The 16,135-nt window shown below is 45.4% G+C and overlaps 1 protein-coding gene across 2 annotated transcripts in view; it reads right to left on the bottom strand.

The window, feature by feature from the left end:
• Positions 1-8,924, bottom strand: part of LOC144682576 (ADP-ribosyl cyclase/cyclic ADP-ribose hydrolase 2-like) — a 43,999-nt gene extending 35,075 nt beyond the window's left edge. Inside the window, exons 1-3 of one of the 2 annotated variants that reach the window (XM_078545047.1) lie at positions 8,904-8,924; positions 7,263-7,497; positions 548-677 (exon numbers count right to left, since the gene is read on the bottom strand). In XM_078545047.1, the coding sequence (XP_078401173.1) occupies positions 548-677; positions 7,263-7,429 (297 nt within the window). In that variant the 5' untranslated portion in view covers positions 7,430-7,497; positions 8,904-8,924. The remainder of the gene's footprint in view (positions 1-547; positions 678-7,262; positions 7,498-8,903) is intronic. The other variant, XM_078545038.1, reaches the window with a different exon arrangement.
• Positions 8,925-16,135: the final 7,211 nt, after the last annotated feature.

Genomic DNA, 16,135 nt, shown 5'->3' with positions numbered 1-16,135 from the left:
CCATCCAGCATGCCATGGACATTCCTCCAGTGTGTCTTGGCTGTTGGGCTCGAGCATCTTCTGCTCCTCGGATGTCCGTGATGTGAGCAAGGCCCTGGCGGTAAGTCCCGACTTCTTCACATCACACTTGTCAAGACGTGTTCTACACTGGTGTGCAATCACTCCAACTTGGGCGGACGACCAAGCAGGGGGGTGGGGGGAGGAATGATTCCCATGGGCTGACCTTATAATGAAATGCAGAATATTATGATGAGGTTCCCGACATCCACCATCAACAGGGTTAACAGACGATTGCAAACTGGTTTCACAATGTCGTGAAAGCAATTTCTGGTCTTCTTGCCATATTGTCGGGTCATACCGCCGAGCATGTCCGACACCAGTGGGCATGGAAAATTCCACCCAAACATTTTTTACACCATGTCAATGCCCAAATTTCAGCACAAAGTTCTAGAACTGCGTACCTTTTTACATTACACAAAGTAACAAATTTCCATTCAACTCAAACCGTACATTAAATAAGTGAATCCATGTTATCGAGTAAGCTTACCTTATCCGGAGGGATATTGTGCCATGCCAGACTGATAAAATCCATATAGTCAGCTGGAATGACATTGCAGGGCTGTTTATAAATGAAGGCACTTTGAAAGGCTTCCCAAATTGCTGAGCAGTTCTTTTCTCTGAAATAAAATAATCACTTTCAAATATACTTCTGATATCAACATTTGATATTATTGCTGCTTAATGACATGAACAAAACCAGCTATTGTACATTATGTTCAATCGCAGTAGGTGTAACTGATTGGTTAGGTGAATAGCAATAAAGTGGAAGACAAATCAAATACCACTAAAGCATGTTAATTTTGGTCCAAGGTATTGAAATATAAATGATAAACAAAGATTGTTTTGTCCTGGATGGTGTCAAGCTTCTTGAGGATTGTAGGAGCTGCACTCATCCAGGTAAGTGGGGAGTATTTCATCAGACTCCTGACTTGTGCCTTGTAGATGCTGGACTGGCTTTGTGGAGTCAGTAGGTGAGTTACTCGCCACAGGATTCCTGGCCTCTGACCTGCTCTTGTAGCCACAGTATTTATGTGGTTAGTCTAGTTTCTGAACAATGATAACCCCAGGATGCTGATAGTAGGGGACTCAGCAGTGGTAATGCCATTGAACGTCAAGGGGTGATGGTTAGATTTTCTCTTGTTGGAGATGGTCATTGCCTGGCACTTGTGTGGCATGAATGTTCCTTGCCATTTGTCAGCCCAAGCCTACATATTGTCCACGTCTTGCTGCATTTGGACATGGACTGCTTCAGTATCTGAGGAGTCGTGAATGGTGCTGAACATTGTGCAATCATCAGCGAACATCCCCACTTCTGACCTTATGATAGAAGGAAGGTCATTGATGAAGCAGCTGAAAATGGTTGGACCAAAGGATGGTCTTAAAGGAGGAGAGATAGAGAGGCAGAGAGGTATACGGAGGGAAGACCAGAGTTTAGGATTAAGCCAGTAGAAGGCATGTCTGCCAATCTTGGATCAAAGAAACAAAAAAAGAAATACCTGGAAAAACTCAGCAAGTTTGGCAGCATCGGCGGAGAAGAGCAAAGTTGACGTTTTGAGTTCCTCTACATTGGAGAGACCAAACACAGACTGGGTGACCGCTTTGCAGAACACCTTCGGTCTGTCCGCAAGCATTACCCAGACCTCCCTGTCGCTTGCCATTTTAACACTCCATCCTGCCCTCTTGCCCACATGTCTGTCCTTGGCTTGCTGCATTGTTCCAGTGAAGCTCAACGCAAACTGGAGGAACAGCACCTGATCTTCCGACTAGGCACTTTACAGCCTTCCGGACTGAATATTGAGTTCAACAACTTTAGATCTTGAACTCCCTCCTCCATCCCCACCCCCTTTCCGTTTCTTCCCCCTCCCTTTTGTTTCTTCCAATAATTTATATAGATTTTTCTTTTCCTACCTATTTCCATTATTTTTAAATGTATCCCATCCATCGCTTATTTCACCCCACCCCCACTAGAGCTACCTTGCTTGTCCTGCTCTCCACTCTTAATTAGCACATTATTTTTGATAATATCACCACCTTCAACACCTCTTTGTTCTTTTGTCTGTGACATCTTTTGGTTATCTCCTCCTATCACTGCTTGCTTGTCCCAACGACACACCCCCCTCCTTCTTCCCCCCTGCCTCCCCCCCAACTAAAACCAGCTTATATTTCACCCCTTTCCTATTTCTACTTAGTTTTGTGGAAGGGTCATGAGGACTCGAAACGTCAACTTTGCTCTTCTCCGCCAATGCTGCCAGACCTGCTGAGTTTTTCCAGGTATTTCTTTTTTTGTTTTGGATTTCCAGCATCCGCAGTTTTTTGTTTTTATCTTTTGGATCAAAGAAAATTGGGGATGCACAAAAGACCAGAACAGGAGGGCCTCAGAGATCTAAGGGTTTGTAGTACTGATGAATAGGGATATGAAGGGGCAAGACCATGGAGGAATTTGAAAACAAGGATGAAAATTTGCAAAATGAAGCAAAGAGAAAAAAATATCAAGACCTAGACTATAGTTTCCGAACAAAGTGATATGGGGCAGAATTTAGCCCTTGTCGGGCGGGCTAGGTGGGGGCGGTCGGGAAGCCCGCCCAGTGTGAAATGTGAGCGGCAGCACTTTGTTCTGCCTGTGAGAGCGGGGGGAGGGCCAGGGAAGGAGTGAGACCATGAACTTCGCGCACAGAACTGCCTCAGGGAGATAAACATTTTTCCAAATGTAAAATAAAGATTTCACAAGTGTAATGAAACATGTTCCCTCATGTGACTCTGTCACATGAGCAGGGACATGTTATAAATAAAATGTGAAATTTTTAATTTAATTTTTATTGGTTTTGGAAACCTCATCCCGCCCGTGGATGAGGTTTCCTAACAAGTGCAAAGGCCGCTTGGCCTTTTCGCCTGCCTGCCAACCGTAAGGTTGGGTGGGCAGTGAAAAATTTCCCTTCAGTACCTTTTTAATGGCCATATTAGGCCTTTTAGTTGTCAGCAGGCGCACTGCGACTCCAGCATGCACCCACCGACTCAAATATCGCGCGACTGCACATTGACGTTGGGATGCTCGCCCCATGTCAATGTGTCATTTTATGCTCGAGTAGGTCGGGCACACGCGCACCTGCCGAGATAAAAATTCTGCCCATAAAGTAAGTTAAAGACTGAAGAGAGTCGTTCTAAAAGTTACAAAACTGCAAGACATTGGGCAGGATTTTCCACACCCACCCGCTGCCGGGATCTTCTGGTCCTGCCGCAAGTCAATGGACTTCTGGCTGGGGCATCGCCTCACCCACGGCGGGACCGGAAAATCCCACCCACAGTATAGAAATGGTACTTGCTCACAAAAGACACTAACATAAGAATATAAGAAATATGAGCACGAGTAGGCCATTTAATCCCTCGAGCCTGCTCCACCATTCACAGAATCACAGAATCACAGTGCAGAAGAGGCCCTTCGGTCCATCGAGTCTGCACCGACACGTGAGAAACACCTGACCTACCTACCTAATCCCATTTACCAGCACTTGGCCCATTCAATGAGACCATGGCTGATCTTCAATTTCAACACCAGCTTCCTGCACTATCCCCGTATCCTTTGATGTTTTTGATTTGTAGGAATATATTGATCTCAGTCTTGAGCATACTCAATGACTGAGCCTCCACAGCCTTCTGGGGCAGAGAATTCCGAAGATTCACCATCCTCTGACTGAAGAAATTCCTCCTCATCTCAGTTCTAAATGGCCTGCCCCTTATTCTGAGACTGTGTCCCCTGGTTCTAGAGCCCCTAGCCAAGGGAAACGTCCTTCCTGCATCTACCCTATTGAGCCCTGTAAGAATTTTGTATGTTTGAATAAAATCACCTCTCATTCTTCTAAACTCCAGAGCATAAATGCTCAGCCTATTTAATCTCTCCTCATTGAACAATCCCTCCACCCCAGCAATTAGTTTGGTGAACCTTTGGTGCCCCCCCTCTATGGAAAGTATATCTTTCCTTAGGTATGTGTAGAAACGGTGTTTTTTCAGGAACTATGACTCAACTAGAGTTACTTCTAAAACCAAACCAAGCTTGAATTTATTTTAGATTTAGCAAAGCTTTTGTCATTCAGATCTCTTCTTGCCAAACTTTCAGACAAGATCAGAAACACATGACCATGTTTGACAGTCTCGAAACAAAATTATTGAGAAATCCACTCCTGTAGAGTGTTTGCCAAATACAGATAGTCTGCTCTGTTCCAACAGGGTCATGTCCACATGCCCATTTCCACAGAATTTAGGTGCAGTTTGGCCACATACCCCCATTGCAGCCAACAACTTTATGAGGGCTACACAAGGCAACAAGTTAATCTTTAAAAATTGACAACAGCAATGTAAATTGCTTCCATGAGCTTGACTACATTCTAAAATCTATCAAATAAAATCATTGATATATTCCTCGAGAGAAAAATGTCACCTGTTCCCTACTCTGCATGTTTTCAGACCATCAGGTATAATATACTGGAATAATCTGAAAAACCACTTTAAGGGCCAACGATCACTGAAAGTCTCCAGTCTTACTGTGGTCCTGGCCCTCTTCTGGGTAGACACCAAAGCTGTGCATTAGAACACTAAGGGTATTTGTGCATGAAATACAGTTCAATGCAAGACTTTGTTTCAATACATTAGGCTTAAGAGAACAAGTTCCATTTTTTGTGGTTCCTGATATTCTGTCCCTAATGAATCCTGTTACGATCTCTGTAGAGACTGATAACTTATAAAAGGAAATTCAAACTTACAGTTAACAGCTGAAGGAATGACACATCAAGATTTCACATTTTAAGACATTTACTATAACAAATTACTAAAAACACAATTGAATAAACAATATATTTGTAGGGCAACTTGTATGTTAAACCACAGAATGGCATATCCCCCTTATTATTCTTAGCCCAACTGAAAAAACACACTTCACAAGTATACGTTATACTGTCCTTTATGTAGACATCCAATTTTCCTAGAAAAAATGCAAAGTGATTCCTAGCTCCTAGGGTTCATTCCTGTTCTTACCTTTCTCTTAGCCTAGTAACTTGTAATCTTAGAACTGTCTTACAGAGTGAGGTTTCTTTTCATGAATCATGGAAAGTTAGTATGCAGATACAGCAAGTGATTAGGAAGGCAAATGGGGAATAGAATAAAAAGGTAGTAAGTTTTGTTACAGTTGTACAGGGTGTTGGTGAGACCACATCTGGAGTACTGTGTGCAGTTTTTGTCTTCTTATTTAAGAAAGGATATAATTGCATTGGAAGCAGTGCAGAAAAGGTTCACTCGACTGATACCTAGGATGAACGGGATTGTCTTATAAGGTAAGGTTGGACAGTTTGGGCCTAAATCGAATGGAGTTTAGAAGAATGAGAGGTAATCTTATTGAAACATATAAAATCCTAAGGAGATTGACAGGGTGGATGCTGATAGGATGTTTCCCCTTGTGGGAGAGACGAGAACTAAGACACACAGTTAAAAAATAAAGGGTCTCCCATTTAAGGTGGAGATCAAGGGAAATTTTTCTCTCAGGGGGTCGCTAGCCTGTGGAATTCCCTTCCCAAGAGAGTGGTGGAGGCAGGATCAATGACTATATTTAAGGCTGAGATGGATAAATTCTTGACTAACAGGGGAGTCAAAGGGTATCTGGGTTAGATAGGAAAGTAGAGGCCACAATCAGATCAGCCACGGTCTCATCAAATGGCAGAACAGGCTCGACGCCTACTCCTACTCCTAATTCATATATTTGCATGTTCCCAGAGACTGTCCCTCTAGCCCATGCTAGGTGACTCTCCCGGCCTCATTTTAGCTCCCCATGAATTTGATCTTTTCAATTGGAGCATGAGTGTCCATTCCTGCGCTGTGAACCGCAGAAACTTTTTGGCCTCTAGATGCTCCCTCTCTCCCAGATCCAGGCAAACTCAAAACACTGTCTGTGCTATTCATTGTTTTTACCTATCCATTTAGTTCTAAAATGAAAGAGAGTTGGGCTCACAAGGATAGCTAATTAGCATTTCTACTGAGATACAAGACCCATGTGATTCACATTGCCATGGGGAATGGCAAAATGGAACATGTTTTTGCTTGAAATCCTTCCTCTGCATCCTTCCCCATGGCAATATGAAAGAGAGTTGGGCTCACAAGGGTAGCCAATTATCACATTGCCACAGGGAAAGATGCAGAGGAAGGATTTCAAGCAGAAACATGCTCCATTTTGCCATTCCCCATGGCAATGTGAATCACATGGGTCTTGTATCTCAGTAGAAATGCTAATTAGCTATCCTTGTGAGCCCAACTCTCTTTCATCTTAGAACTAAATGGATAGGTAAAAACACAACTGTTTACTGCCTGACATTCTCAACATTTCTCTGGGACTCTGGAGACTAATGGTCTATCCACTGTTGGCACACAGGCTGCTGTCACTGTCTCCAAGTGTAAATACCTTACATCATCTTCTAAATAAAACAATCTAGCCTCCCTTTTATCTCTAACAATCAAACCGCCCAGGCTTACTGTCAGGCAGACTTCAGAATAGGTCACATGACACTCTTCATTTTATCTTTAACTTAAAGACAGTCTCAAAACATGACAATCTTATAAACCTTATAATTGCAACAATTGATCATTAAGAATTAAAGTGATTGAGCACTTGTACGAATATGAACTGATTAGAGAGCGCCAGCATAGATTTGTAAAGGGCAAGTCATTTCTAACTAATCCAATTAGATTATCTGAGGAGGTCACAAAAGCAGTATGCTAGGGAATGTGTATGGATGTTCTTTATATGGACTTCCTGAAGTCATTTGATAAGGCTACACATAAGGGATGGTTAACAAAAACGAAAACATGTGGAATGAAGGTAGTCTTTAGTCATAGGAGGTAGAAGACAGAGTAGGGATAATGGTTGCATGTCCAAATTAGCATGGTGTCCCTTAGTGATCTCTACTGGGGACTCAGCTTTTCATTGTATTTATCAATGACTTCACGATTGGCAATATTTTTCTTCTGCTGTGTCTCTTTGACCAAACCACTTCCAGCCCCGGGGCTATTAGCGACAGTGCTGGCAATCAACCCTTGTCATCATACTTCTTGGCCATGAGAGTTAAAAACTGCATATTGATGAAGAAAATAAGTGGACAGTGGTTCCGAAAGCCATGTCAATCTTATTTCCACGCATATATTATAAAGGAACCCCATTGTCTTACCCTATTGTAGGATTCACTACTCTGATGTAGTTGTAACATCTGCCAATTATGATCTCCTCCAAGTTGTGAACTGTACCAGTTCCGTGCCACAGCTTCACTGCTGTACCTTCTGAAGTTATGCAATCCATCAGTAGGACTACAAGCAGAAACATGCTCCATTTCGACATTTTGGAAACTCAAAGAGTCTCAATTTCGAAAAAGCTCTTGCAGCGAAAGTTCCATGTCTTCGCTAGTCCTTGAGCATATCAGAAATATAATATGGGAAAAAATGGCAAGATATATGTAATAATTAACTAGTTGAAGGACAATTAAAACGGCACATGGTTAATATTTAACACAAACAGAAAATGCTGGAAACCATCAGCAGTTCAATCAGTATTTGTGAAAAGAGAGGATTTAATACTGGGGTGGATGAGACGGTGCAGGTGGAATTGAACATAATGGCACCCATCATCAAATAGGCCTCAATTCTATCTCCATTAAACTGCTGACCACCCAACTTCCCTTCCAGATCCTCATGTTAGCCAGGGCTCCATATTTGAATATCTCCAATCTACTTTTTGTCCCTGTCACAATATTGAAATGGGTTGGACTGAAATCACAAATGACGTACCAAATTTCTGTGACAAAGGTAATCCTCTTCCTCCTTCATGACCAGTCTGCAGCCTTTGTTATGGTTAATCACACCATCCTCCTCTAATATCTCCCCACTGTCATCCAGCTGGCTGGGACTGCACTCACCTGTTTCCATTCTTATCTATCACATCATAGCCAGAGTATAACTTGAAATGGCTTCTCTTCCTGCTCCCACACCATTACCTCTGGTGTCCCAAAGAATCTCTCTTTGGCTCCTTCCCATTTCTCATCTAAATGCTGTCCTTGATCTCATCATTTGAAAACATTGCATTAATTTTCACATGTAGGCTGATGGCACCCAGCTCTACTTCACCACCATCTCTCATGACTCTTCCACTGTTGGTAAATTATTAGATGTCTTGTCCAATACCCAGAACTGGATGAGCAGAAATTTCCTCCAATTAAACATTGGGAAGACCAAATCTGTTGTCTTCAGTCTCTGCTACAAACTCCATTCTCTAGCTACCAAGTCCATTCTTCTCAGATAGCAACAATCTGAGGCCAAACCAGATTTCCGCAAGCTCAGTGAGGAATTTGACCCTCATGATTATATATTCTTGCCATCCTGAAGATTACTTATTTCCATATCTGTAACATTGTCTGACTACCCCTGCCTCAGTTCATCTGCTATTGAAACCCTCACTCATGCCTTTGTTACCTCTAGGCTTGAGGTCAATCAAAACTCTGATGCCTGTGTCCTCATTTCCACTAATCCCGTTCACTGATCACCCATTCACTTTTTTGACCTACATTGCAACACCATGGTTTTAAAATTCTCATTCTTATTTTCATAACCCTTAATGACCTCATCCCTCCTTATCTTTGTAATCTCCTCCAGCCCCACAACCCTGAAAGATATTTACACTCATCTAATTGAGCATCTTTAATTTTAATTCACCCACCATGGTAGCTATGCCTTCAACTGCCAAGATCCTAAACTCTGGAATTCAGTTCCCAAACTTTTCTGACTCTCTTTATTCCTTTAAAATGCTTCTTAAAACTTACCTCTTTGACCATGCTTTTGACCATCTGCCCTAATATTTCCTTACGTGGTTCAGTGCCAAATTTTGCTTTATAATATTCCTGTGAAGCTTCTTGGTATGCTTATAGGTTAAAAGCATTCTATAAATACAAGTTGATCTTGTTGTTACAGCATTTGAAGTTCATTAATTTAATTCAAATGGGGCCCAATTCAGAATTTTGTGGATCTGAACGGCATTTTCTGTGCTGGAATCTGACACAAATTGAATTTTCTTCCCTTTGTCAGAAGTGGAAGAAATTACATATGAACAGCATCTGAAACGTGAAGGGGCAGGGAAACCGCGCGCACACACGCAGCAACCTGTGCTGAATTCCCGGTTGTGATCCACAAACTTGATGAAAGAGTTGCTGGTCCTGAAAGGTGACGTCTATCAGAGTCATGTGAGCACTAACTTTAATAGTTGTCCAACTGGTTGCCTACGCTGAAAGAGATGGCCTGTCATGGGCCAACCAGAGGAAAATGTGAAGCTTACTGCTGCCTATTCACCTTGTAATGAAGGAGCACGCCCTATAAATTTGAGGCTGGCAAGCTTAACCAAGACTCAACCATGGAGATGGCAGCATCTTGGCTGTTTTAGCTGCTCATGACACTCTGCATTGACTCAGATTAGCATAAAGCCTCAGGGATGATTGCTAGATAGCGCATGCAGAACCTTTGTCCTTCCACATATACTCTTTTCACCCATCTCTCAGGATGTAGCTATGCCCAAGCCCCTCACAGCTGCACACTGCCATGGCAGAACAGTGTGACTCAGAGGGAGATGGCCAGTATGGTAGTTTATGCTCAGGAGCACAACATGCCATCTGAATGAGTGACAGGAACAGATGCCAGGCCACCCTGCATTCATGCAGCCTCATTTCCCCTCCCCTGCAACCCCTCCCCCCCCCAAAAGAAATCAGGCATTGCTGAGCTAGAAAACATTCCTGCATGTAAACAAACATAGGTTATGCGTGAGACCAATTGAAGTTGCAAGCCTTACATGCCCATGTTTTTTATTCATTGTGATGCTAGAATGTCACAGAGGAGGCCAGTTGGTGATGGAGCAGGAGAGCCGGCAACTCACTTCAGTGAACAGGACCTCCAAAGAAAGCCCAGAGATGCCAGCACATAACTTACCTGAGTGGTTGGCAGAATCCGCCACAGTGACCAAGTGGGTAAGGCAGGAGATAGCCTCCACTGTGAGCACAGCAGGGGACCATGTCAAGTTGTGGATACAATGCCGGAAGAGGTTCCACGACCCGCTGAGCTTTGGCAAGGTAGGTTGTCTGGCAGTAGCACACAGAGATCTTTGTAATGGTTGACATCTGAATGCTGCACCTATGGTGACACACTTGGCATAACCTCTCCTATAGCATGGACACTTGTGTGTCCAAGCTTGTAGGTTGACACAGTTATAGGTTGAATGTGAATGTCTACTGTGATGCAAGGCCATATTCAAGATCTTTGTCCCTGGCAAAATTATATAAGAGGCTAACATTACTCTATATGTTACATTTGTAGGACAAGAGGGCCCACAATGCCAGGGAGATGTACCAGACTGAGAATGGGTCCCTGAGGCTATGGGTGATTTGAAACATTGAGGAGAAACAATGGAGGTTGCGATGCCCTTCCAGCTCATTGTCAGGGATGGAGAATTGCTCATAGCAGATGCCAAAGGCTGTGTTGGAGGCACTTTGGAACATGGTGCTAATGGTGGAGGTGATCCTGTTAGTTCACTAAACAGAAGGAGACATTGGTATGAGAGGGAGTGCGAAGGTTGGGTTGCCTGAAAATGACACTGCAATAATGCTTAAAGGCAGGATTTTCCAGTCCCAAAGTGATGGAAATCGTGGTGGGTGGGGGCAAAAAATTTGGAGTGATGGCAAAAGTCAGTTTGCCACTGGAGGGAAAATAAGTTGGAATCTTCTCCTCCCTATTTTCATGGCGGGTTGAGGTTCCCACTGCTCCATGTCAGGAATCACGTTTGCACGTCTTTGCATCTCATGAATGCTCATTAAAAAACCCAGTTTGCCGGAATCACATTCTCACTCCAAATCTAATTGCCCCTCCAGCAAATTATTAGATTGGTCTGATTCATGACCAGGTATGAGTGGCGTGCACCTGGCGAACTGCAATTCACATGTGACTTCGAGGATTGTACACGGAGCGTTCGCGCAGCTTTCACTGTGCTGCTCTTGTGGCTGCTCTGACTCCAACCAGTGGGAAGGGAAGATAGGGCTGGGGTGCTGGGGGTGGGGACTGGACAGAGGCAAGGGAAGGGGTGGACAGTGACACATGACTACAGAGGGTGGTTTTAAAGGAACAGGGGAGATAAGTGTGAGGCAACCCTAGGGCAGCGCAGAGCAATGTCGGGGCCAGAAATTAAAAGCAGTCCTGGGGCAGTGCTCAGCACAGTGTCAGGGGCAGAAATTAAAGGCAGTTCTGGAGCAGTGCGGTCCCTGCTACAAAGCAATGCTTGGCATGCATGTCCTGGTCCCAGTCCAGGGAGGGGGAGGGCCTGTCTGTCCCGTGTTGGTCGTGCATAGCATCATGTGCAGGGTGAGGTCTGTCCCTCATACAATTGGGTCCTGGGAATTGGTGGGTTGTTACTGGGCCACAGCTGGCACAGTCACAGTCAGGGGAGGCATCTGTAGCCTGTAATTGGTGATCTGGCAACTAGGTGGGAGGCAATCGATGGTTTCATGGGGTTGGTCTTGGTAGGTCACTGTGCATGGGGCCTCAAGATGGGGAGGGTGAGGTCAACATGGGGCATCGGCACATCAGTGTGGAGGACAGGGAGATCTACAAGAATTATGACAGGCTCCAGGGTTAAAGCAGGAGGCAGGAGAGTGATCGAAGGGAGGAAAATTTGCCCATGACGCTCTTCCAGGACAACAGGAGGGACTTGGATGGTCACGGTGATGGCGGTGGAGGTTGGAAGCTGGACTTGAAACAGAAGCGGAGCAGCACCATTTTGACTGCTGATGGGGGTGACACAGTTGAAAAATAACCTTGGAAACAAATCACCACGGGAAGGGAGGTTGGGAGGAGTTGATTACTGCACTACTAGGATGATTGAAGGGGCTCCCTAATAACTTCTGCTTCAGGTGTCAGCTGTGGCTCAGTTCATAGCACCCTCGCCTTTGTGGGTTCATGTCCCACTCCCGGAAACCAAGAACTGTGATTGTACTCGAAAGAGTTGCAATCTGTGACTGTTGATAACTCGAAAGAGTTTCAGGACATGGAGGGCAAGGCTCAGCTGAGACATGTTAGCAAGACTCAAGTGCCAATTGAAGGATTTGGGCAATTTAACTCAAGATGCATGTTCTTGAGAGAATCCATTACGGCATGGGGCCAAATCTAGATTTTCTATGATTGATCAATTGTCCCTCACAGAGAAATGTGTAAGGTCAAAAGGATAAAAGTATTAAGGGGCGATGGCTACTGTAAATATGCAACATGCTCCAGACGACCAGTGCAGTTGGAAGGTTCAGGGTTTACACGGCTCAACAATTGCAGTCATTACATTAGTGCAAGGCTGGGTTCTAGTCTCCTCCAAAGGAGGCGGCCTGACTGTACCCTGACTGAGGCTCATAGCGCCTGGCTGTACTAATCCAGATCCAACCCCCTTTGTGAATGCGCTGTGATGCCTAAGGTGTAGGGGCAGTGGGGGTGGGGAAACTCAGCCTCCAGTGATCCTTAAGGCTGTGCTACAGTTGTAAGGGAGGGATCTGGGGATGGAATGCCTGCAATGAGGGCAGCCCAAGGGCTTCACAATGACCCCCAACTTGACGATGGAATGTGATTTTGCAGGTAATTTTCAAAACTGTCTCTGTTCAATTTTTCCACAGGCACAAGGAGTGTACAATGGAGGCAGCAGGCAAAGCTGCCATCTTCATGGCTTTGATGCAACTGAGGAAGAGAAGAAGGACCCATCGCTGTAAGGCAGGACAAAGGGAAGAGCCTTGCCCGGAAGAACATGGGCCAGCGGGACCTCATGAAGACCCAGAAGCTGAGGAGGAGAGACCAATTCCATGGAAGCATTTGGCGTGACCCAGGGCTTATTGAAGACACCTTTCATACTTGGAGATGACTAAGAGGCAGTTCCACAGAAACCTTCGCTTGTCAAGACATGCGGTGGCTCACATCTGCCACATTCTTTGGGAGGATCTGATGCCACAGGGACCGGGAGACCAGACGTGGCTAATGACACCCATTCAGCGGCCACAGAGTGCTTCAGGGGAGAGGTACAATACAACTCATTCCGTGACACACTCCTCGATTGAACAGATCGTTGACGTGTTGAAGATACGTTTCAGATGTCTGGCTCAGTCAGGCGGTACTCTCCAGTACTCTCCATAGAGGGTGTCCCACATCATTGTGGTCTGTTGTGCTCTACACAACCTGGCGTTCCAAAGGGGGGATGAGTTGGACATATGGAAGAGCTGTGCACCTCCACCAATGAGGAGGACTCCAAAAGGAATGACATCAAAAGACAGTGAGGATGTTGATGTCCCACAGGAAGAGGCCATTGCATGGGCCAGATGTGACAGACATATCCGTGACACCCTTATAGTGACAAGGTCATGAAGAAGACTAGTTCATACAAATTCATTTCACGCGTCCTCGATGTAGGATAGACATTAACATCTTCTTTGCTATCCTTAACATCTCAATGAAGGACACCAATCTCAGAATGAGTAGTCACAGTCTTGCATTATGATGGCCTCATCCTTGGAAGGCTAGGCAGTTTCTGGAGCATGTGGCCATTCTGTAATGGGATAAGAATTCCACCAGCACTCAATCTGAAGCAAGTAGATATGCTGCCACCCTTTCAAGTGTTGCACCAACATTTCACTGCCTATGGCAGCCATCAAGAGGCAGGAACAGCACTGCAAACATCAGTATACTCATGGCAATATGCCTGGAGCATTGCAAGGTGCCTCATGGAGGATAATTATCAATCACTGGTTCTCGCTTGACTGTTTTGAGGACGGGTCTAAATGCAGACATCGGCATCTCTCCAAAGGCCATCTCTCATGCATAAACAATGTTCTGGCCTCATCCTGACACTGAGTCACCAGGATGACATCGCCCTTCAGGATGCTGTGATCTGTCACTCTCAATCATGGATGTGAGCACAGAGAGAGATTCAGCAGCACCATCGTCTGATCAGTGACGAGCACTCAGGACCCTGCCTCCATTGGGAGCTTTCCAGTTTATGTCTGGCATTGTCATGGCATCTGGGAGTGATGTGGCCCTGTCAGTCTCGACACTGAATTTAAGGACTACATAGTAACTTTGTTGATAATAAATACCACACAGCAGATATACTGGAGCTTCACCCTCATCCTAGGACACTGGTGGCACTGTCACGATCAGAGAAACATGCCAATTGCCCTTCTGAGAACTAGCTTAGGGATTATGTCAAGCCAGTCCTTCAGGTGCATACCAGAATCCTCACATGTAATAGGCCAGCATCATGGTGCTAGGCACACACCTAGCATATTGCATAGTCGTGGCCATAGAGCAGATCTTTCAAGTGTCACCAAGTGCTAATTATGTCCATTGCTCTGCATCATGCAGGTGGAGACTGAGAACTATTTTAGGGGTAATGTTTAGCTGTAAATGCAGCCACAACTTAACGCTGTAGGCCAGCATGAAAGGCTAAGGTCCTTGACAATTACTTAAACTGTAACCCACACCCAAACCTGATAGCAATTACAAAGAAGCCATAGAAAAGTTCACTTGGAAGAAATGACTCCAAGATGGGTCGCATTTAAAACCTATAACATCACAGAGAACAGACTTCAGTGCAGCAGCACCAGGATAATAAAAAACTTTCCAAAATCTATACTCATGAGGCCACATTATCTGATCCTCAGGTGCAAGGCTTACATATAAATTGTGCAACCGCTATGTTCATAGAGCAACTGGCTTTGTTCATGTCATTTCTGTAGACGTAAAGGCGACTTAATGAACTGAGATTGAGTGAGACACCGTAGACCTGAGGGACACAATGGGAGATACTTGAGGAGGGGAGCATTGTTACACTTGGATGACCTTGGAACATTGCATCACATAGAAGGGCCGTTCACTAGCTGAGACAGAAAAGCAAACTATATTTACAGATGTGCAAAGTATACAGAGTGAGTGAGCACCTGTGTCACCATTGTGCTCTCAGTTCTTTTTAATTTTTCTAATCCTGCCGATACATCCAGGTGCATTCCCGACAACCATAGCAGACGTGGAGGCAGCCTGCTGACTGCTACGCCCTGATGTCTGAGATGACCTTAGCGGGCATCCTCTGGTGACCCGAGGCCTGGAGGGCCACAGCCTGATAAGGGTCTCCTGCTCATGGACAGGTGCTCTCTCTGCTGCCTGACTAGCTGGAGTTGATAGGGTCACAGGCAGAGTGGATTTGGAGCAGTTAGAAACCTTGGACTGTCCTGAGTGGAGGCCCCAGGGATGTCCAGCTGACCCCCTCCCTATGGGTGCCCGAGGGCCCCTCCCTGAGTCCTTAAGGATAAGGGGCACCTGGAGGGAGGTCAAGGTGCCCCATCTCCCTCTTGCCTAGCCACTCCTGGCTACAGCAATGATGTGCAGGTCCAAGTGCGTATCCAGCAGAAACTGTGAGACCAGGGTCTCCATGGCTGACACCACCCTTCCAATGGTGACCTCGAAGCACTCGCATGTTGGAGCCACAACATCAGACAGAAGGTGGATGGACTCCTCCATCCTCCGTTCTAATCTGATAATGGCCTCTGACAGCCCTGCCTGATGTTCCCCTGCCTGTCTTTGGAGCTCCAACGTCTCTCTGAGGGCCAATTCCAGAGGCTGGTCATCTGACTCAGATCCAACAGGTGCCTGGCCTCCAGCAGTCCTCCGAGTGTCGGAGGCCTTGCCTGTCACTGCCGTCTGTAGAGCTGTTTCTGAGCAGTGCTCACCAGGTAGTGACCCCGAGCCTGCTATAGAACTAGGTCTCACCGAGGTGTGTTTTTCTGTGCTGGTGCAGGTGACCCCAGTGACAGGTCTTCCTCAGATGATTCCTTAGCCTCCTCCTCTGAGGTCCTCTGGGGGCTGGGGCTGATGGGCTGACTGGCAGTTTCCCATTACCTTTTCTTGCTGATGGCTGCAGTGGAGAGAAGAGATAATTAGTGATTGGCTAGACAGTCACCTACATTAAACAGCACCCACAGTTTTGGCGGGTGGGGGA

Source organism: Cetorhinus maximus, chromosome 1, assembly GCF_964194155.1.
Source record: "Cetorhinus maximus chromosome 1, sCetMax3.hap1.1, whole genome shotgun sequence".
NCBI lineage: Eukaryota > Metazoa > Chordata > Chondrichthyes > Lamniformes > Cetorhinidae > Cetorhinus > Cetorhinus maximus.
Note: the sequence above shows the minus strand (reverse complement) of the source record. Positions and strands in the feature narration are given on the sequence as shown.